This window comes from Python bivittatus, unplaced genomic scaffold (assembly GCF_059951505.1).
Source record: "Python bivittatus isolate LINGU-HERP-01145 unplaced genomic scaffold, Pbiv_v1 ctg000310_np1212, whole genome shotgun sequence".
NCBI classification, from domain to species: Eukaryota; Metazoa; Chordata; class Lepidosauria; order Squamata; family Pythonidae; genus Python; species Python bivittatus.
Genome location: NW_028277054.1, coordinates 8,816,770 through 8,840,164, shown reverse-complemented (window position 1 = coordinate 8,840,164; position 23,395 = coordinate 8,816,770). Strand labels below are relative to the sequence as shown.

At 43.1% G+C, this 23,395-nt stretch overlaps 1 protein-coding gene across 1 annotated transcript; it reads left to right on the top strand.

Annotated features, from left to right (window-relative positions):
- Positions 1-500: 500 nt before the first annotated feature.
- LOC103068003 (beta-1,4-galactosyltransferase 3-like) lies at positions 501-21,017 on the top strand. The gene is made up of 7 exons (XM_088140028.1): positions 501-677; positions 14,918-15,265; positions 15,898-16,133; positions 17,181-17,368; positions 18,595-18,717; positions 19,095-19,199; positions 20,487-21,017. Exons 2-7 carry the CDS (start codon positions 15,004-15,006, stop codon positions 20,635-20,637), a joined length of 1,065 nt encoding a protein of 354 aa, XP_087996154.1. The 5' UTR covers positions 501-677; positions 14,918-15,003; the 3' UTR covers positions 20,638-21,017.
- The last annotated feature ends 2,378 nt before the right edge of the window (positions 21,018-23,395 follow it).

The following is a 23,395-nucleotide window of genomic DNA, read 5'->3' as shown; positions in this document are numbered from 1 at the left end:
GCAGACGTTTCAAACGTCTGCAAGCAAACGACCAAGCTCCGAGAGCCCCAAGAACTCCACATTGCTCATTTCAACAGAAGGGCAAACCCATCCACCGAAGTTCGCAAACCAAGATTTTCTGGCTAAGCGCGAGGCCTGATTTCAGCCAGCTGGCTTGGTCAATAAGCCATGGTTCAGCTTACCCCGGCAGGTGAACACAGGCACTAACCCACTCATTCATTTCCTTGTTGCCTCCCTCGCGCCTGCAGCTGCCTCGCATTGCTTGCCCCGGCCAGCGGCCCCGCCCTCTTTCCCGGGTTTTGTGAATTTGCCACCACTCTGCGCCCAACGACGTCGAGAGCGATCGGGCCCGGATTGGCCGGCCTTGGGCGCGCCTCCGCCTATCTCCCGCGTGGCCCGCCCCTTCTCCCTCGCCTTCGAAGGCGATTGGCCGAGGCGCTCGACTCTGGGCCCGGCCGCGCTCGGGGGCGGGGCGTGAGGTGCGCCGCCGCTCCGTCGGCGCCCCGCCTCCCTTTTCCCCTCCGCGCGTCGCCTCAGACCGTTCTCGGGCGGGCGGCCCTCCGTGCGCCGACGAGCGCAGAGCGGCCGGCGGGAGCGGCGACCGGAGGCGCAGGGGCGGCAGCGCCCGCAGCAGCAGCGAGCCGCGGGTCCTTCGGCGGGGAGGTGGCGCCTCGGCGGTGAGTGCGGGCTTCCTCGCCGGGGAACCCCCGGGGCGTCGGAGGGGACTGATCTCTCCGCCGGCGCGGCCGCGGCGCCGAACTGGGGACGGGACTCTTCGGAGGGCGGTTGCTGGGAGGCGGCGGCGGCGGCTCGCGCGGCGACTTTCCTCGTGTTCCCCCCGCTGGGCTCACCGCGGAGCGGCCCCGATCGGCCGCGGCCACGCAACAGGCTGGACGAGAAGTCGCTGCCCACGAACCACCCGTGCTGGGTTCGCACGAGCAGCTCCGGACCCCGTGTCGGCTTGGCGTGTTGGGGGGACGCGGTCAGGGCGCGCGCGCGCGGTTCCTCTGGGCTGCTCCCCGCCTTCTCCAGCCCGGTGCCCTCCGGAAGGGTTGAACCGCCAGGCGCCCACCATCTGCAGCCCGCGGGTCGGGGAGAAGGGCGAGCAGCCCCCGCCGTTGGGAACGGGAGCAGAAGGGTGGGCTTACCCCCCCAACTCTCCGCGTCCCGCCCTCTTTCTTCCCGGCCTCCCCTCTTAAGCAAACTTAGGTTAATTTTTCGGCCAGAGGGAGAAATGCTTTGGGGAAATAGGCTACTTTCCCAGTGAGGGAGGAAAGACATAATAAACACGCGGGGGGAGCCTGGCGGCGTGTGGGTGCCTGTGAGTTCTCCCCTTCCTTTCAAAAGACAGGGAAATCGGCGCTGGCAGTCCTGAGAGGAAGAGCCGCGGAACGGGCAGCCTGGACAAACTTGGCAGTTTCTCGCTTGTTGTTTATTATGGGATGGGGAGGCCTGCAAACTGCTGAACAACGGAGAGAGAGGTGTGGCAGCTTTGGTGGTGGTTGTTTTTTTTTCCCCCTCCACTTGGAAGCCCAGAGAAAATAAACAGGGAAGCCATAATCTGACACCTTTGATGGGTTGTGTTCGCAAATAACACGTGTACTGGAAGAGGAGAGTGGTATGATCTCCCCTTGGTGCTGATGTCTGCATTTGCACAATATATTCAGCCAGCTTTCCCCAAACTCAGCATCTTCTAGCTGTACAGATTTCATCTCTCAACATTCTTTGCTGTGGTTGTGATGCACAGGGAATTAATGTCCATATATCTGAAGGCTGCCCGGGTAGAAGATCACTTACTCATAGTCTACTGATTTAACCAAAGTAGCTAGGTACATACAAGGTACTGAACTATTACTGGCAGGATTAGTACAAGCCACAAACTGACCAATCATATTTTAGCCTGTGGATCCAACCCAGGGTCTAAAACCATGAAAGCTGGATTTTGGGGTCCCTAAGAGCGGGATTTCCCCTTTCCGTTCAAGGTAAATCAGTGGCTCTTACCCTAAATACTGCAAGGCTGGGCTTACATCTTATCCATTCCACAGGTATGACTCATATTTTAGGGCACTTCTTCCATCGACTGGAAGTATGTATGTCTGCCTGCAGAAAGGTAGTTCTGAAACAACCGCAAATGGAACAGCCTTTCTGTCTGGCTGTGGGCTATGGGAGTTGAAGCCCCTAGGTTGGCAAGTCTGGTGTAGAGAGTGTGATGCCATTTATATATCATGCAGATCCATAATATGGTTTGCTTGCTTTGGGTTTCATGTATTTGATAACCAAGCCAATTGTGGCTTATTCCACAAACCATAGGTAATACAGCAGAACTACATAATGAGACATCCAGTTGCTGTGTCTTCTTGGGAACTCTCAGTATGGGATAGATGACTATTTTAACCTTTCATTTTCCACCAAAGATTTCCAGATTGCATAAATGTTCATAATTGCAGAGCCTTTGGGCTCATTCAAATCCTCCAGGAGCTTAACTGAATGCATCCTGTTCTTGCTTTATCTTGGAGATTCTCAGCAGAGGCAATCTTGCTTTTTCTTGCAATATATTTTGAACTTGAGACTTTAATACTTTTCAAAACTGAAATCCTATGCTGTAAGGTAAAAAGGAAATAGATTTCTTCTTGTGGACCTGCATTTGTACATTATTACAGGCTGCAGATTCCCATTCCTTCTGCTAACACACTTGGTGGTTTGTAAAGCACAACATGCTTCACATGAATTCTGTAACGCTCAATTGTCTTCCTTTTGTCTGCCAGTTCTAAACATTGGCTTTTGGATGGAGCTTTTCCGAACAACATACACGAAATAAGTTCTCAAAGAGGCCTGTGTAATTCTGCAATTCAGTCTGCATGGGTGTAGTCCATGCATAGGTCTCTCATCTAACACAAGCCATATAAAGTCAGCATCCCTAAGGTGTTCAAACTGGATCACGTCTTGCACTACAGTTTATTTCGTAGACCCAAGTAGAAGAAGTGTCTCTGCTGGAGTGGGGCTTACCTGTCAGCTTTTTGTGCTGCAGCATGTATGTCTGGTCCTTTTTAACGACCTTCAGACGGGCCTGGTTGCAAGCAGCAGCCAAGGATAGTTTTCTTGGCTAATGCCCAGCACACTGAAGTTACTCTTGCAGATGAACTGTGGTGGTCATGCTGATGAATCAGGGTGTTTGTAAATATCTCAGTGAACAGTTTGTAGGCACTGAGAAATGGACCCTTCTAGATGTGAGAAAAGTGGCTGTTTTGCAAAGGTTTTTCAGTCTGTCTTCTTGTTTCTCTACCTCCCCCCCCCCCAGATTTGTTTCATTATAAGAAGGAAAGATGTTGGTTAATTTTAGACTTGAGTCTGTGGGCAGAGAACTATCACTCTCCATTTTACTGTTCAACACCTCGTAATTTTAGATGCTTTATAAATAAAGTATGATGATGGCTTCAACTGCTGGGCTTGATAGACTTTTTTGTCTGAGCCATCAGGCTTCTTACCCTCCAATCCAACCAGGATGAAAAAAAAAAAGAGCAATGAAAAAGCAGCATAAGGAAAATGTTGGGGATGGGGAAGGGAAATTATTCTTTTCTCTCATTTTCCCCTGAAGTCTTTGCAGTCATTTTCCTGCTTGTTTCTTCTGAAGAGCCCTCTTAGAGTGACCTCAAATCCAGAGAAAGGCAAACATTTCCATGAGCTGAGCTTAATTGATGACTTCCTGGGTAGTTTCTTGACATTGGGAACAGTACAGAAGCAGTTTGCCATCACCGTCTTCCTATTACAGTAGGTTTTTTTCACTTCCTAAACTAAGATGCAGTCCTGGGATGGCGTTCCATCTCCCATCCAAATGCCAGCCAGGTCTGACCCTCCCTATCTTTTGCAATCAGCTTAGGTTTACCAAATCATGCCTCATGTTAGACCAGACTCCAGAAGCAAGACGCACATGTTGTTTTCCTCAGTTGTTGCTTCCCAACAGTTATATTTTAATGACTGGTTTTATTGGTATTGTTTTATACTCTGCATTTTTTAATGGCTGTAAACTGCCTTGAGGATTATTCGGAACAGAAAGGCGGGGAGTAAATTCAGTAATTAATAAAAAAAAAACCCTCTGAACATAGGCTTTCTGTTTTGCAGTAGTGGCCATGGCAGCAGAGGAGTTCTGCTCCATTAGTTTCAGTCTTTCTTCTGTTCATTTGTCTGATTACCTTTTAAAGTTAGCTAAGCCTGGGGCCATCGCCACTCCTGATGGTGGTAAATTCCCTCAGATAGCTTTTGTATTGCACGAAGGAATACAGTTTTTGGTCTGTTTTGCATCTACAAGCCAGCCACTTTCATTGGGTGATTCTGAACGGTTAATATAATAGCAGGAAGTTCTCTCTAGCCTTTTTCAATGATGAATATAGTATTTTCACAAGCCACTATCTTATTCCTTTTTTTTCAAAAGAAAAGTAATACATGTTTTAGTGTTTCCCAAACAAAATATATTCCAAAATATATTCCAACCCCTGGACGGTTGGTGAGTCATTTTCTGCATGGCTTTCTATCTCTGAATTGGGATAGACCAAACTAAGGTTAGATTGTTAAGTTGCTTTGTATTTGTGGGTATATGCATGTACATCCATAAACCCTTTAATAGCTAAGTCAGATTTATGGCTTTCTTTGTTCTATGCAGGATGCAGCAGTTCTTTCCCCAGGTACACAAACACATTTATGTCTAATTACTGTTGTGCTTTGTTCCTTAGCACTAGAGCTCAGGAGGTAGAAACTGAAGGAAAGCAGTTTTTAGCTAAATTTTAAGGGGGAAAAAAACAATTGGCTGACAGGAGATTATCTCTGGAAATTTGGCGGGGGTGTGTGTTTAATGCTGGAATGCCATTGCATTCAGTTCCTGCATTAAAATGGAGGCTAGATCGGATGGTCTCATCTAAAGGGTTCAGGACAGTGTTTCTCAACTTTGGTGGCTGGGAAATTCTGGGAGCTGAAGTCCACACATCTTCAAGCTGCCAAAGATGAGAAGCACTGGCTTGGGAGAATGAAAGATTAAATGAATCATGTTGTGCAATAAAAATTAAGTGAGCCTGATATTGACACGATGATCTCATGTTTTAAGAGGAGGGTGTGCTTGAAGGCATTCTTCATGTGGTATTTGAAGTGGTAGGATTCAGTTGTTACAGTCAAATCAGCGACTAACAGAAATACAAATGGGAGGAGAACGCCAAGACTATGTTGCTCCTGTAAGAGTGCTTAAGAAACTAATAGAAATCTCACCTTGGACACAGGGGCATTCTTCACTTGCCTGTCCCTTTTCCTTAATAGTTCCCATGATGGCATTCATCGCCCATGTGTACAATGGCATCTTCCCATTTTGAATGAATGGCACATGAGCAATGTTGTCCTGGGTTATCTCACAGTCAGCCTGATCAGAAATAATTGTGAGGCATGATCTACTCCTGAGGGTTTTGTCAACCTTGTTTTTAAAGATCGATTGATTATGTGCTGTCAAGTCATTTTTGACTCCTAGCAACCACAGAGATTGTAAAGATTGGATGACTTTAAAAGGGCCTCTGGATAACTCTGAAGGGCTTTGGAGTGGCTTCTTCTATAATTTAGGCACAGTTTCCAGTGGTACGTGCCTTTTGAGTGCTACGCGGGGGGCTGCATTCCAAAAAGGAGTAGATGAAGCTAGGAAAAGCCTAGATTTAATTTATTTTAATTAAAATTAAATACAGTGAATCTCTTATTTACTCTGTAGCCATTTTTTTATACTTTCTCCTGTTATATTAAAAATTATAGTTCAGTGTGAATCAGCAAATGATTTGGTGATTCATACTGTGTTGACCATGGTTCTTGATATTTATCCTAGCTTAGAGCTTTGATTTTTGGTTCCTTAAAGTAACATATTCAATTATTCATAATTAATGATGTATGGAAAATTATAACAACTCGGATGTTTTTAGATCCCTTCTGTATTTACTTGTGCTTTACCTTTTAAAATTCTCTTTACTTGTTTTTTATCTGTATAGTTTATGAATCTTCTCTAAAACTTTTAATTACAAAAACCAAGCAAACAAACATTACAATTCAGCAACTTTTAAAGAGTGGGAACAGTCCTAAAGGCTTTCAGAGTTGCATGCCCTGGTTGCACATCTGTGAGAAAGTGCTACCTCTGTAAATTGCTGAAAAAGTTCTTTGAAGAATTCATGGATTCAGATGAACCCACTGGGTTGTCTTCTGAATGCATTAGATCAAGGTCTATGGCCAAAAAAAAAAAGTATATTATACATGCCCTTGAATTTAAGTTGTCAAAATGGATCGGATGCTGTTTGCAAGCAGGGGCTGGTGTCTTTAAAAAATCCTTCTAGATCAGATTGCCCTTTAAGAAACAGTAGATCCAAGGATGGAATCTTGGTAGCCTATCGTTGTCTAAGCAACAGAATACAAAGTCTGCTCTGGGGATCCAAGTTAATCTACCATTGCTTAACTCTGGTGTGGCTTCTGTGCTTTTCCGCAGGGAATAATAAGTAAAATAGGCAGTGAAGAATTAATCTGATGGAATACTAGGAGGTACGGAAAAACGTCTGGGTAATGGTTTGGTTCTTGAGAGGGGTTCTGTTGTTTGAGGCAGATTATTCTCCTTTATTCCATCCATGTTATTGCTGCATAGTGAATGGTGGGCTCATCTTGAGGAAGAAATTGGGAATGATTGCCAAATGACAAGAGCTAGTTCAGAGGACTGTTATCTGTTGAAGAAGTGACAGCTGGTATTGACTAAGTCCCATCCTTGTTCTGAATGCACTATACAATCTGGACCTACTCCCCCCAGCCAGCCACCCCCTCCAGTTTCCTGGTTCTGCTTTGCACCAGCAGCTTTCCGCTTCCTGTTTAAATTGGCTGAATGCTATTGGCTTGAATTGACTGTATATTATTACTCTGAGTAAATGCCAGGTTTTGCTGGTCTGGCTTAGGGCTTGTTGGCCTGGCTGCATGCACTGGTTCTAAGTTCTCACATCCTTTTACTATCTCTGATTCATTGCAGAAACTCTATTGAAATTGGAATCAGACAAATTCTGGGCTTCAGGAAATAAGGATTTACCATAGTTCTGCTGAATAGACAAAACTGCCTTTATGTCAGATAGGTATTTTTTTCATTTATGTTGGCACAGATAAGTATTTTTTTAAGATTTCTCAGATGGCCACCCTTATAACTGAAGAGTTAACAAGCTGGGTAGGCCCTCTTTCCTCTGGAGAGCAGCAATTTCAGATTTTTTGGGGGGTTTTGGTACAGTACTGCTTTATCCTTAATAAGAAGCACTTCATATTTCTAAATGAACTGGTGGAAGACTTGGAAAAAATGCTACCCCCAGATTAAAGAGCCAGGTGCTTCTTCAGATGTGGATTGAAATGTTGATTCATGGCTGCGTCTCTGCCAAATATCGACTCTTCAACTATCCTTCTTAAAAATCCCAGGAAGCTTGTTCCTGTGTCATGGAAGGCGCATGTCTTTCAGCATGAATGCAGAGCTGTAAGTTAAGAATTGGACCCTGATGCATTCAGCCATACAGGGGTACCACCAGTAAGGTCAGCTAAGGAATTCCATGCTGATTTCATGCCTTATTTTCATTGATGGTCAATAAGGCGGTTTGTGATGCACACTAGTTGTTAGAAAAGAAAGCTCAGTCTTGTCAATGTAGAGCAGTATTTCTCAACCTTGGCAGCTTTCAGATGTGTGGACTTCAACTCCCAGAATTCTGGCTGGCTGGGGAATTCTGGGAGTTGAAGTCCACACATTTGAAAGCTGCCAAGGTTGAGAAACACTGATGTAGAGTGTTTCCTTGGGAGTCGGTCTCAGCTGTAAAATGGGGACTGCTTAATGTACAATCAGGGTCTGTGTTTAGAGCTATTTTGTCTTCTGAACGTTAAGAGTCAGTGACCTAGGGGGAATGTGAATGTTGGCATTGGAACACATCCTGTCAAAGGAAACCATACGCATAGATTATTTTTTCATATTTTGAGCACTCATCAGACAATTCAGATGGTTCAGGGCATTCTGAGGTTTCCTCTTTTGTATTGCTGATGATACTTCTACCTCCTTTACAAAACATGGAAGCTGCTTAAGTTTAAGAAGTAAATATATAGATATTTCTGCATGGATTGAAGGAAATGTTTTACTGGATAAATAGCAGTTACTTGATTGGGCTTTATAGGAATAGCTGTGCAGGATCTAGCTCAGTGAAAACCTGTGAGGCTCAGGTGAGTCTTCTGAATTTTGCCATAATTTTTAGTAAGTGACAATTTTCCCATCTCCTAAAAGTAGCTGCATCGCTGTTTATTTGTAGAAGCTGCTTTCTTCATTGTAGGTGAACGATTCACCTACAATGGATGAAGAGATCCTCAGGTCTAGTTGTTATTTGTACATATTGTGCAGATCTTGAGGTACCTACTTTCAGAGAGAGGTAATTATGTGCTTTTTATTCCTCTCCGTTATTTGTAAATAGAGGTGGAACAGGTTGATTAAACAGAAACACTATTTACGCGCACTTACAAATCCATTTTCTTGCCACAACTCTTGTATTTTGTTCTTGCCCATATGTTTAGATAAGGACTTAAACCGTGTTAGTATAATGCTTACCGTCTTCCCCTTTCTCGATTGTTGGTAGATTGGATGATTTCATTCTCTCCTGCTGGATGGATGTGGTGGCTCCTTGGTGGAGCTTTTAAAGATAGCAGAGTGGAACAATAACCAGAATCGTTGTAAATCTTGCACTAAAGTGCTATTAAACTATTGCGTGCTAAACACAAGATTTTTTTCTTACCTACAAAGGCAGCCTATTATACTAAAATGAAAGTTAAGAGACACTCATTTTCTTTTTAGTAAAGGTTCCTCTCACAGTCAGGGAGACTAGTTAGAGAACTGCTGCCTTTTCCATCTAAAACTGGGAAGGCAGTAAATGCTGTAAAATAAATATTACTGCCACACCTGTATGTTTCCCATCACATGTATACAGCCCGCAAAAGAGCTCGCTGTAACACCCAAGTATATGTTGCAAAATTTTGCAAACTAGTTGGGTTTAAGATCATGTCTCATTTACTAAAGAGGGTGGGGGGGGAACCAACACTATGAGGTGGAAACATGAATCATAGTTTTGGTGTTTCCTCAGCTAAGTGCAGAATCTCAGGTTAATGTAGGATCACATGAGTCAAAATACTACATTATGCAGCTGCTTTACCATTGCATGAGTTGTAAACTCAGTGAGAAAGAAAGATTGTAATGCTATCTGTACCAAAGTCATTTTGCAAAGCAGGGGCTGTTTAGTGCTTTATTTAAGGACAGCACACCTGATCCCCTGTGAATTGGCTGCCTTGAGATTAAAGTGGATTGTGATGATTCTGGAAGTGTTCAAAACTCTAAGTACATGTTTGGTGTTTGAAACATTTCCAGAATGGTTAGAGTAGCTGTTTTAGTTGAAAATGTTTTACGTACACCCTAGTTAGTTCAATCTCCAAACCCAGAGCAGCACCTAGTCAACCTTGACTTGGACCTTGTGAAAGAGCAGGCCATTGAGCAACAATTGCAGGCCCCTCTGCTGCCTCCCTCCCATTTGAACCTTCTCCCCATTGTCAGTTCAGCAAAGTTGCTTACAAAAGCTGCAGCCTTGGCCCAGGTGTGAGAAGAAATGGGAGGGGAACAGAGGAGATTGTATGTTTTGGAAGCTCTGCAGCAGCAACAACAAACAGAAGAAGTGGCCAAATAAAAGAAGGTGGTTTGTCTTCACAGACTGAAGGAAGGAGGAAAAAGAAGAGGCATAGCAAAGCCAAGTCAAGCATAATGTTGGGAAAGTGCAGATCCCAGGGAGAGAGAGAGGATTTAAAGACAGACCAGGGTCTGTAAGAGTAAAACCCTGTTGTATACTAGTAATAGTAGTAGTATAATAGCAATAGTATACTAGTAATAGTATAATATAGCATAGAAGTAGAAGCAATAGTATAGAGTGTAGTATAGTGATAGTAGTAGAATATATATATATAATATAGTAGAGAACATTGTATAGTAGTATTAGTACAGGCAGTCCTTGACTTAAGACCATTCATTTAATGACAATTTGAAGTTAGTGGTGCTGAAAAAATGAGTTATGACTGGTCTTTGCGCTTACGACCATAGCAGCATCCCTGCAGTCACATGATCAAAATTTGGGACCTTGGCAACCAGCATGTATTTATGACAGTTGGAGTGACCTGGGGTCATGTGATTGCCATTTGCAACCTTCCCAGGGGGCTTCTGACAAGCAAAGTCAATAGGGGAAGCTGGATTCGCTTAATGACCATGACAAAAAGGTTGTAAAATCGGGTGCGACTCACTTAACGACAACATTGCTTAGTGATGGAAGTTCTGGTCCCAATTGTGGTCATAAGTTGAGGATTACCTGTAACAGAAATAAAGTATAGGCTAAGATAATAGCCATAGAAAGAACTTGCACATATATGTTTGTATATTTTACTTTTGTATCTTGTATAGTTCGTTTCAAAAGAAAACATCTCCCCAACCCTTATAGGGAGATATAAAAATCCGAGGGTCTGGGGTCCAGTGCTTTTGGTGAATCTTTGGAGTCTGAGTCAACCAGATCGGGTACAGTTTAAAAAGAACCTGTCACAGACTTAGGTAGCCTTTGGATGAGAGATCACAAGAAAATCAAAGAACCATCTTGGAGCAATCAAAGAAACAACTTGGAAAAAGATAGGGGCAAACCATTTTTTTTATTGGAGCCAAGACAAGTACATGAACATGTCCCTGAGATAACCAGAAATGAAACTTGACTTGAAGGAGATTTTTCTTTTTACCATCCTCAAAAGTTCAGGGGGAGTAATGTATCATGATATAAGACTGGGAAAGGTTTCTACTTGTGGGGATAGGACTACAGAGAACATCTCCTTTAAGAATGGGAGGGCAGCCTTCAGGTTTGCAAGATCAGATTATTATTATTATTATTATTATTATTATTATTATTATTATTATTATTATTATTATTATTATTTATAAAACCGCATGACCAACCAGCTCAAACTAGCATCCAATTGGTGAAGAGTAAATCAGCTACTGAAATACATAAACTTATACAGAAATCAGAAAGAGCCTGGCAGCACCTTTATTAAAAGGCATAGAAGTTTGTGAACTACAGCTTACTTCAGGGAATAACCATGGAGTTATAGTTCACAAAAGCTTACACCTTTTAATAAAATCTGTTATAGTAGTCTGAAAAGGTGCTACAAGACTTCTGATTTTTGGCTACCGTAGAATAATATTGTTGTCACCCTACAAAGCTTCTGGAGAGGTGATTCACATACAAACCATGAATTGTATATGCTACTGCAGATTAGGGATTCCCAGCTATAACAAATCACACTTAGTTGATCTCCCTGCCTCCTCCCCCCTCGGTGCTTTAGGAAGTCTTGCCAAGCAGAAATAAAGGCGTTCTTAGTGAAAGACTAACATCTTAAGACATTCCTATGGGGATTAGCTAAATCTCAAGCAGAATAAGGGGAATCAAATTGTGCTGCATAATATCAATGAAACATGATCATTAAGGAAATTACAAGAAAGGTACTCCTTGCCTCTGGAAGGTGGGTCCTTCAGAACTGGTTTCTCTGGTAGTAGAAGGGGGTGGATCAGGCTTTGCCCCAGCAACTGAAAAATCTCTTCTTTTGTCCTTTTCATTCCCTGGTGATGATGTATTTGATAGGAAGAAATATGAAAGAGCTGGGAGGAACTGTTTGTCAAGTTGTTTTGATTTTACTACTTTGAGTTAATTCTTTCTTACTCACTTACTGATTAAAGAAGGCTGTCAGGTTTGGGCAATCACTATCTTTCCCCTAGAGGGGAAATTTGCACCTGAAGACTTCCAGTCTTCCAAATCTTTTCCCAGTAGTACTTCTACTTGGAGACTCAGAATGTGAGTTCAAGGAATAAGGTCTCTCTAACAGGGGCAGCCAATGTTCTGGAAACTATTTGGGTGGTTGTTGGATTGATGTGCCTGTGGAGATCCCAAGAAGGAGTTGGGCAGAATACAGAGAGGGAAAGGTAAAGGAAGAAGGTGAGCAACAGAAAGGGGGCGAGTGGGTGGCTTTTAGGATTTTCAAGGAGCTTTTAGATATTGTGATGATTCTACTGGTGGCCGCATGATAAGAAGGCAGGAGAGAAATGTTGGGAAGACAGGAGAAATGCAGATCAGGAAGGCAGGAGTGAACTTAGGGTGCATGAAGTACTTTCTTCAGCCTTTGTTCTAACTTGGGCAGCAGCCCTACTGTGACTTTATTAATATTGTACCAATTAATGAGCGTCCACATCTTGCCCCATTATGTGAATTGCTCAGTTCTGCTTTGTAGAGAAAGATCAATATGTTTCCTCAGTAATTTTGTAATGCCCCTGTAAATTCCATACCAGAGTCCAACGTGGACTTGCAATAAATTCCTGATAGTACAGTAGTTGGCTTTGGATGTGATATTATGGGATGGGGAACTGCCTTTGCAGAGAGCTTGGAGTAATAGAGGAATTAAATGCCACAAGTATTGAATTCTACTCCTGCATGGGAAAGAAGAAACACAGTTCATTGCCTTCATAAGCCAAAGGATCAAAATCTGTTGCCTTCTGTTTTGTTTGAACTGTACGAAGGGTGAAGAAGATGCTTTTTTCCAAATTGGGGGGCTTCTCCTGTGTCTCTTTCTGAATCTCAGGGCTTCTCTTAGGTGTGTTCTCTTTCAGTAATAGTGCTGAGATCATCTTTGTTGATCCTTGATCAGTTTTAGTTGACTCAAGGGAGCCTTTATCTTTTCTTCATTAGCAGTCCAGACTTGTGTTAGAGACAGCAAGGTAGCATTATTTGATTTTATCAGTTCCTCACTGGTCTTGCTGATCAGTAGTACCTTACTTGCATCCTGTTCTTTTCCTCTCTCTGTTTTTGAATGTCTGAATGAGGGATTTCATTCTGCTGCAGACAGGAGGATATATCAGGGCACTTGGCAGAGTGGAGCAGAGGATGCAAAAATGCTGGGTTCTCAACGTTTTGCATTTCAATACCCTGCTGCGACCTCCCCTCCTTCTTTTTGTAGGGCATGAATCAAGATTATATGTAGCAGAAAGAGAGATCCATCTCTCTTCAGGAACTATAGTGATCTCTTTCAGCCAAGTGACTCCCAACGTACTTGCCCCAGTTTAGACTTCAGAAATTACTCCAGTTAACTACACCACTTCAGGTAGTGAGTAGTCACAGAAGGATGTCTGTGAAGGTAGAATTTATTTTGCAATAATGTACCAAATGACTTGACACAAATGATGCAGGTAGCTTAAAGTTTAGATAGTCAATAAGTAGCTAAAGAATGAAAAGCTATTGTTTCCTAATAGGAAATAATCTGAGAAGCTGTTATGTATAATATGTATAAATTCTTAATTAGAAGCCAACAGTTCTCTGTGTTTGCATACCAGCTGTGAGCCAGTTTTATGCTTTTTTTTTTTGCCAGTTATGAAGAAATCATGTATTTGCATATTAATACTGGAATACCAGAATTTTTTTTTTTTAAAGGCACTATTTAAAGAAGACAAAAGTGAAACATTCTGTAAAAGTCTAGCTTGGGATAGCATAGCCATTTTTGAAGATGAAAAAGAATCTCTAATTAAAAAGTTTCCTAGTATGGCCCCCACTAAGTTTAGAACACATCTGCCTTTTTAATAGAGGTTTAAAGTCAGGAGTTGTGTGAGAGGTCTCAAAACAGGTGACATCAAATCTTATAAATTAACCATCTATCCTTATTCACAGGGGAATGCTCCTTTTTTTTCTTCTACTCCTAACGCAGCCAAGTTTTCTAGAGCAACCCTCTTGCTACAGGTAATTTTCTCCAAGGGAGAACAAATCCTTAAGACATACTTTCTCCTCTCGCCCTCTACATAAGCCTCTGGTATCTTACTCAGAAACTACTTCTGTCATTTCCTTGTTCCTCCTTAGTTGTTGCAAACTGGCAATCCTGGTGGTGGCTCTAAGGGCTGAACAGGAAAACTGCACTGACTCAGCCAAGGAATTTGCTGTCCTTAGGTGTTGCAATCCAGTTCCTTGAGCAGAAGCGTCCTGTCCTTTCCCTGAGAATCCTGTAACTGAGTAAGCAAGGATTGAAGTTAGGAGTTTGGTATGGAAAGATTAGTCCTAAAGAACCCAAACTGGAACCTGTGGAAATCCAGAAGCAAAAAAGTATAGAGTGTATAAAGTGAGGTGCTAGGAAATGTGATCCAAAAGAACCAGAGTTTTTCTTTGTTTTCTGTTTGTCTCCCAGTTAGCATCCTTTCCCCTCTTTGATAGACACGTTTGTAGTAATGTGGCTGTATATCCATTCCCATACTCCTTTTTTTTCCTGTGGCCATTTTGCATTTGACGAGGCAGGAAGACATTAGCCACTTAAGCCATCTGCATGCTTCTACCCTTGAGTTTGCTGTAAGGAGATTTCATCTCATCAGTAACACATTACTGCTGTTCTAAGAATGGACTGTTGGAGTCTGAGCCTCAAGGATATGAACCACAGAATAAATGACACTTTACTGTTAAATTCCAAACTGGAGAAGTTATCTGATATATAACTAGGGCCAATTAAAAAAGGCAATGAAAGGATCAAATTTCCATAAGCTTTCTCCTAAGAAAAAGTAATTTGCAAGTGGGAGGAGGGAATCTGTTCTTGGGTGATGCAAGCATATCTTCTAACTGAGGCATTTCATTCCTTTAGGAGAAGATGCCTCTTACAATGGATGCTTAATTGAAGTATTATTTTAAAAAATTAAACAAAAATCTGAGAGTGTTTAAGTAGGGAGCAACGTTCAGTTTCTTTAAATGTGGGTGCATTTTTAATGGGCAATTCTGAAAACTGAGCTCTCTAATTCACTCTTTCCAACTCTCAACAGGTCGGTTTTCTTCCAGCTCCCTTGTTGCTGCCACTACGCTTCAGCCCACTGACACCATGGATAGATGATCCTGGCTCTGCACCGCTATGCTACAGTTGCGTGGCCGCTACCTGCTGCTCTTCCTGGGAGTGCAGCTGGTGGTGATGGCCCTGCTGTACCGCGAGGGCTACCGGAAACGTGTTGCTTATTTCCTAGGCATTTTTTGCAAAGGGGGCACATTGACTATGCTGGCCAGCCTCCCCAATGCATCACTGCCAGGGGATGTCTATGCCAACCTCAGCCTGATTGCCCGGCCCCCTCTGCCCCCTGAAGATCTTCCCTATTGCCCTGAAGTCTCTCCTTTTCTTGGTAAGTGAACCAGAGCTCTTCTGCCATCAGTTCTAATTCTGTTGGAGCTAGAATTTGAGTTTTGTTTCAAGTTTTCAGTGTGTGGTGAAGGGAAAACACCAGCCTCCTTGTAAGTAAGCCACAGCTCCTGACTATAAGTGCCTGCAGACTCAGGGCTAAGTTTAAAGGCAGGTGTGGGAGTTGGATAAGAAGGTGGAGGGAGATGCAGGTATCAGAGGACCATGAGAAGCCTGCAGAGGAAGTGCCTGCTGGAATAACCCTTATCAAGGCCTGCCTAAACAGACTCACCCACCCTTCTATGCTGTCTGGCTGGGACCCAGCTCATTTTTTAGGTTCCTCATATTGGAAAGCCTTACTTAGAAGAAAGGAAGAGCCCAGAGACTTTCAAAGCAGGGAATTGCTTATATTCCAAGGCTGGGAAGCCCACTGAGTCTGCTGTTGCAAAAGGAGGATAATAGGCCTCAAACGGCTGTAGCCTAACCTATATTTTCCCTTGGTTTGATGACTGGGGAATTCTGGGAGTTGAAGTCCACACATCTTAAAGTTTCCAAGTTTGAAAAACACTGCTCTAATTCCCTAATACATCGGGCAGTAGGAAAGAAATGGACTAATATCTCTCTACTTATGTACAGGAGGGCCCATTCGAGTGACCCTTCCCCTTGGATTGTCGCTTGAAGATGTCTTGCGAAAGAATCCCTATGTGAGCAAAGGGGGGCGTTACCGTCCCCCCGACTGTGATGCCATTCACAAAACAGCTGTCATCATTCCCCACCGTAATCGGGAGCAACACCTCAAGTACCTGCTCTATTATTTGCATCCTTTCCTGCAACGACAGCAGCTCAGTTATGGCATCTACATCATCCATCAGGTATGCCATTGTGACAGCAGCGAAGCTGGGAACAAACTCTCCTGCATTCGTCAGCACAGTCCTTGAAAGGAAACGGGTTCGGGATGAAAGCAGGGAGGTGGGAACCACAGATGCAGCAGGGCAGAGTGGTCGTTTTTCCAGGTGTGGAAAACTGGCAGTCCGAGTTTCCACCTTGAGGCATGGTCTACACCGGTAGCATCAGCCCCAGGATTTGGTGCCTCAAGTGATGGGAGAGGAGGCTGTTGTGCTGGAATGTCTACCAGACCCTGGGAATATGGAGGAGGACCTTTACAGAAAAGATTCCTTAGTGCAGGGAAGAGAGGAAGTGTGAGAAGGAGATTTAGTAACTCAGCCTTAATTATGCTAGGTCAGCGTTTCTCAACCATGCCAACTTGAAGATGTGTGGACTTCAACTCCCAGAATTCCCCAGCCAGCACGCTGGCTGGGGAATTCTGGGAGTTGAAGTCCACACATCTTCAAGTTGCCAAAGCTGAGAAACACTGTGCTAGGTATAAGTTGATCTGGAAAATTGCTTTGGCAGGCTTTCAAGATTCTGTTACATTACCCTACTACTAATAAAGATTGTTCCAGAAATCCAGATGATTGTTTCTTGAGCTTTCAGCCATGAAAGGCTTGACAGCTGGAAACCAGTGTTCACACAAAGCTGCTTGTAAAATTAGGCAACAGTGAGGGGCAATAGTAGCACTTTGCCATAGCAGAAGACTGCGGGAGTTACTCCTCTAAATCCCAAAGTGAGTCATGCTTTTCTGCTGTGCAGACTTGGTTGTTAAAGAAACAGGAATAAAGCAAGGATTCCAAGGGAAAAGAGGAGTCAGGGTTAAGATAACACTTCCAAAATCTAAATAGAGAACTGGGGCTAGGAACTGAAAATAAGGGTGTGACCACTACCTAGTAGTTACCGTGAAGAAGGGAGAGATGAGCTGTGGAATCTTGACTGCAGATTAAACCACTCTAGGGAAATCACATTAATATCAGTTGCTTGTCCATGTAAATTATTTTGTTGTAAGGGTTGCATATCTTCCCCAGGCTGAAAATTACACTTTTAACCGGGCCAAGCTCTTGAATGTGGGCTTCAAGGAAGCTATGAAAGATGAAGATTGGGACTGCATATTCTTCCATGATGTGGATCTCATTCCGGAGGATGATCGAAATGTTTATACCTGTGATCATTTTCCTAAACATGTGGCGGTTGCCATGGACAAGTTTGGCTACAAGTAAGCTTGAGAGTTGGGATACTTCTTTCCTAAACGTGCAGCTGCTTCCCCTTCCCAATCCCCTTCCTTATTATAATATTGTCTTTTCTGAAACAAAATCGTATTAATAAAGAGGTCTTTCTTTCAATTCTTATCTAGAAATAGGATATGATTTGAGTGACTAAGACCAGGGAGTCCTGGGTTTAAAACCTTGCTCAACCATGAAATTTACTGGCTGCCAGTCATAGTTTCCCAGCTTAGCCTGTTCCATAGAATTTATTTCTTTCCATTTATGTGGCTGCCCATCTTGCCATGGGCAGCTAACAGCAGTTAAAAATTTAACCGACTGTGAAAATGGGCTCTGACAATCCAGCCCCATACCCAGGAACACAGCCATGTCCTCAGGGCCTTGCAAAAGGCCAGTAGGGTCAGGGTCAAGCTGATCTCCAGGAGGAGGATGTTCCACAGGGCAGGCACAACAGAAAAGGTTCTCTTCCTGGGTCCCACCAGATGATATTCCTTAACTGACAGGACCTGTAAAGTGGCTCTTCTGCCAAATCTAATTGGGGGGAGGTGGTCTCACAAATAACCTGGTCCAATGCATTGAAAGGCTTTATAGGTGACCACCAACACCTTCAATTGCACCCAGAAGCATACTGGCAACCCATGCAACTCGCGGAGCAGAGGTATAATGTGTGGATACTGAGGGGCGCCCATAACTGCCTGTGCTGCCATATTTTGAACCAGCCACAGCTTCCAAGATTGTTAAAGTGGTGGCATAGGAACCATCTATATAGCCTGGAACTCTAGAGAAAAAGCAATAGAAAACAATGCCTGGTTAGATGGGAAATCTTACTGAATATGTTGGCTTGTCTGACCATCAGAGAGGAATGGCAGATGCTCTCCATCAAGCCAGTGGAGGGAGGACTTTTAGACATCCTGGGATATGAACATCCATTCTGTGATCAGTCTCAAGGCAAGAGAGGTGCTGCCTAGGCTTGGCCCATTGGCAGAGTATTACAAGGCTGCCCTTGGGAGTCCTAACGGTACATAGGCAGGGCCTTTCCCATTATCAGTCTGGTTGGGACCAATTCTCAGTGAACTTCCTCTCTAACAGTTGTGATTTGGGGTAGAAATGTCGGCACGTGTCTGTGCCAGTTAAGATTTTACAAGATTCTCAAAACTACCTCGATGCATGGATGCCGCTTCTTGTAAGTAAATGTTCTCTTTAACCATTCTTCTGGCAGGCTTCCCTACAAGACATATTTTGGAGGAGTTTCAGCACTTAGTCCCGAGCAGTACATGAAGATTAACGGATTTCCTAATAACTACTGGGGCTGGGGTGGTGAAGATGATGACATTGCAGTCAGGTAAGGATTTGATTGGGAGATGTGGAAACAGACAGGCCCATTGCAATCTGGGCTGGAAGCAGATAATCCAAGGAATGAGAATCCCCAAGACTGCCAGTTAATAGTCTGTATTAGGAAGTCAGTAAAAGTTATAATAGAAGTATTCAAGCAAGTATCCTCCTTTCATGTGAGACACCTTTGTATAGGTGATTAAAGCAGGAAAAGTTTTGCCTGTTTTCTCCCAGTTTTCCTATACAGGAGATTAAAGAGCCAGTTTCTATCTGGAGTGAGGTAGTGGAGCATTCCCTGGGTATATCTTTGACTCCAGAGGCAGCCATGCCTGTTGCGATCACTTGCTTGCTTCTGCTAATGTTGATCGGCCGTCCCCTCTCCTGCAGGGTAGCACTGAGTGGAATGGTTATCTCTCGCCCATCTATTCAGTATGGCCGTTATCGCATGATCAAACATGGACATGACAAGGGCAACGAACAGAATCCCAAGAGGTAAGTCAAAAGAAATATTTAAGAAGAATTTGTAGACAGAAGCTGCTCCCATGTAAGACTGACTGATCAAGTGCAGTTCACCTGTTGAATACTATTCCTTCTCTTCTGTTCATGGTGGCCACCTTGACATTTGCAGAATCCTCTGGGCCTGGATGTAAGCACACTATAGGTACCACTGCTGATGAATGACTTGCAGAGAACAATTTTGTTGTGTAGATGCAATAGTTAAGTGAGCTGGTCAGGCAGCTCTGGATGTTCAGTCGCTCATTTATTTTAAGTCCATATTCTCTGATGGGAATTTGTCAGCTTGTCAAGGATTGAAGTATCACCTAAGGATAAACTGAAACTGAGAAGAAATCTGCAGAAAAATTGAAGGACAGGAAGTATAGCATAGTCAGACAGGCAGACGCTTTTCAGTCTCTGATAATCCCTTGGCTGTTATATATTTCTTGCATGGCAGATCCTGCCAGAATGCTTTTGTTGTGCAAAATAATGTGGACTAGAAACCTGTAGCCAAAAAATGGCAAACGTAAAGCTAAAACTGTTTGGTCCTCATTGCCTTTTTTGTCTAGAGTGACAGAAGCTATAATTGGTAGTAATCATCTATCGGGTTCTAAAAGTAGCAACCCTATAACAATCTTCTAGCTTCCCTTGCAATATGGCATATCCCCTTCTGTCTATAGGTCTGCTCTTTGTCTCACCACAGTGCCTTTTCCCCTCCAATTCTGCGTTTTTACCAGTACAGGTAATCCTTGTTTAGCAACTGCCTTGTTCAGCAACTATTCAGAGTTACAATGGTGATGAAAAAGTAACTTTACAACCAATCCTCGCATTTACAGTCTCTGCAGATCTGTAAAGCAAAGCTGAAGGAAGATCATAACCAGTCAGTTTTGCTTAGTGACTGCTTTGCTTAATGACCAAGTTGCCAGTCCCAATTGTGGTCGCTAAATGAGGACTAACTGTACTAATTCTCCCATTTCCTAGCCCCTAATTCCCTTATCCCTTACCCCTCCCAACATATTATCTGTTCCTGAACTTCAGCTGTAATCTTTTTTCAGACTCTGAACAGTCGTCTTTGGGGGGGAAATACTGACATGACTGTGGATTTATTACTTAAACAAATGTCTGTGTTCTCAGTTTTTGTTGCAAACTGTAAGCACATTGGAAATTTGTGATGGCGAATACATAAACGTTCTCTTAATTTGTAAATATGAGAAGATGTCGATTGTGATGAGGGGAGAGAAAGAGAAGCTAAGGCGTCAATTCTTCCTAATGTTTATCTTGCAGATTTAACTTGCTGGCCAAGACAAGGAGAACATGGAAACAGGATGGTATGAACACCCTGGAGTATCAGCTGCTCTCCAAGGAACTCCACCCCCTCTATACCAATATCACTGTGTTCATTGGAACTGAGAAGGGCATGCAGCACTCCACATGATGCACCGCCTACAGGTTGGCATGGGGACAGGAGCCCCACCCTGACCCTGCTTCTGGATGGAGGAAACCAAAGATTCCACAGAGGGATATCTTGCCCTGAGTAGGGTGGCTGTATCATATTCTGACTGTAGGATCCAGCCAGGTGCTGTGGGTAACAGCATTGCAGTGACTGAATGAGAATTTTACACAGCCCCCCCTCCCCCAGAATTGGGTGTTTTTACCCTGGGGGTAGAGGTGGGTTCTGGCCTTTTGCGGGATGCCTTTTGAACCTTGGATGGAGGAGCGGCGCTGAAGAAACGCAGGGCTCTCTCTGGCAATCTGAACCTTCAGAGCTGCTGTGCCATGGTTGGTCTTTCTTATTAAAGTGCAATTTATTTTAAACTTGTGGCCAAGTGGCAGGGTTTTTTTTCCTCCCCCCCCCCCCGAGTTTGGGTCTAGGAGGAAATGATTGGGAGCCCAATCTGAATGAGCAATACTGTTTGCCAGGAGGGAAGCTGGCTTGTATTTGGCTGGAAAGCAAGAGACGCTGGACGAGGGCCAGCACTAGTGGCTCCATTTGTCGAGCTGACTGCAAGTCACCACATTAGCATAGGGTAGTTCTGCCGAAGCAAATGCCAAATAGTGCCAGAGGAACTGTAGGCTTGCTTGCGTGCCTTCAACAGGGTCTAGGTAAGCATGATAAAAAATTAGACTAGCTTCAGCTTCTTGCTTTTGCAAAAGCTGTGGTCAGAAAAGACCTTCATTTTCCATTCATCTGTACCTGTGCTGCATATGGGACTGTGGGTAGGTTTCAAAGGGGCCTGACCAGTTCTGAGTACATGTCAATACAAGGTGATTCCTTCCATAACAGAATCTATCTCTGCCCCAACAGTTGCTCTGATCAAACATGCAGGATATCTACAATTCCTAACTTGGCAAGCGGATATTCAGTTTAAAAAAAAAAAATTCTAGCTTTCGTAATTTGAGTTTACTCAGTTTGTTCTGTCACTCTTGAAAACTAGTTAATAGACCAGTTTGCACTTCCCAAGGGAGTGGGTGGCTATAATCTTGCACTACAGTCTTCCATCTGTTACCATTTCATGACCACCTTCAAATTCTTTCTCTGCTAACAGATTACAGATTCTTTCAAAAACTGTATTGCAGTGAATGAGGATGTAGCAGTGACCTTTATGAATAGATTATATTTTTAGCATTTCTTAGTTATGCAAAAAATATGCAGGTCGGTTTTGACAAGCAGAACTTGTACTTACTCAGAACACCAAAGATCGATCTAGACCAGCAGATGTATCAGCCAGGGCACGAGGACTACACAGCATCCAGGTCTTGATGCAAGATCTAAGTACGATGTTGGACAGAATGAGGACAGAGGAATGCCTTTTCTGTCTTAGTTGGAGTGGTGTGGTAGCGTGACTGGAGAAGCAGTCTGAATTCTGTTAGCTGTATAGCACAACAGTTGCAAGTTCACTATACTGCTAAACAATTTCCAACATGTTTGCATATTTTCAAAAAGGGAAACTTTTTTTTTTAAAAAATGAACAGCTTAAAAGGAAGTTGAACAAGTCAGGAAATCAAAACCGAACCTTGGATATGTGTACTTCAGAATAGGAAAGTTTAAAAGGATACCAGTGTGATTAATAAGCAAATCAAGGAAGCAATAAAACTAAGAAAGCTTCCTTCAGAAAACGATATTACCTAAATTAGGTGGGGGGAATATTCTGGTGTAACAAATGCAATTTGGTGGCTAGGGAAATGGGGGAAAAAAATCTCTGGTGAATACTGCCAGCATAAAGACTTAACCATAAGTTGTGGTTCAAATACTGCACTGAGCCAAAATGTGGCTTGCTTTGTTTTCAGCTAGAGTGTTCTGCGAACATACCTATTGTGTTATACAAATTTTCTTTAAATATATAGCCAGAGAACCAATTGGGCTCCTAAACTGCAAGTCAGACAGAATGAATTCCTCAACTCTCTTCACTGTGAAAAACACGGTGTAAACACCTATTCCTGATCAGACCTCTTCAGGATGGCGTTTCAAGAAAGGAGGCAAATAGAGCTAATGAGAGATGTGTTAACATGCCCTGATCTTTAACAAAACTTCAAATCCAGATAGCATCCTGCAGCTGCTGACTTATATCTAGTATCAGTGACTGCAGATGGAAATTGGAAAGTAACCAATGGTTACCAATGATTCCTTAAAAAGGAAATCTAGGAAATGCCATGTTAAAATTAACACAGCACATTTTGCTAAGGAAGAATTATTGTCGATTTTACAAAGAGAATTTCTGCCTTGCTGATATTTTTGTTTTTAAATATTTTAAGCATATTAAATAAGCATATGGTTCACAACACTTAAAGCTCCTGAGAAAACGCTGCTCATGGGATAAAATGATGGAGCTCCTAAGGTGTTTACAAGCAGCAGGCAGAAATAAACATTCTTGTACAAAAGGGGAACCTGCAAATGTCAGCACTGAGATAATACTTTCTAACCTAAAGAAGTTTGAACTCAGGGGTTGAGGTAGCCATGCCAGTAAAACTCCCGCCCTGCCGTCTTTTCATACCAATGCATGAATCCCAATACATATATACACTGATTTATAATTTCATTGTTGGTTAATCAAAGGATCTCTGCATTGTTGTGGATATTTCAAATAATAATGTAGACCTAAATAGACACCTGTATATTGGGGGAAAAAATTGAAAGAAAAACCAGAAATGACACGCGTACATGTTTATGGAATAAGCAACTCTTCACAAGAATC

Excerpts from the sequence above, each read along its gene's own strand:
- LOC103068003 (XM_088140028.1), top strand. The coding sequence starts at position 15,004 with ATGCTACAGTTGCGTGGCCGCTACCTGCTGCTCTTCCTGGGAGTGCAG. Across the intron at positions 15,266-15,897 it reads TGAAGTCTCTCCTTTTCTTG|GAGGGCCCATTCGAGTGACC; the intron begins GTAAGTGAACCA and ends ACTTATGTACAG. Across the intron at positions 19,200-20,486 it reads AACGAACAGAATCCCAAGAG|ATTTAACTTGCTGGCCAAGA; the intron begins GTAAGTCAAAAG and ends TTTATCTTGCAG.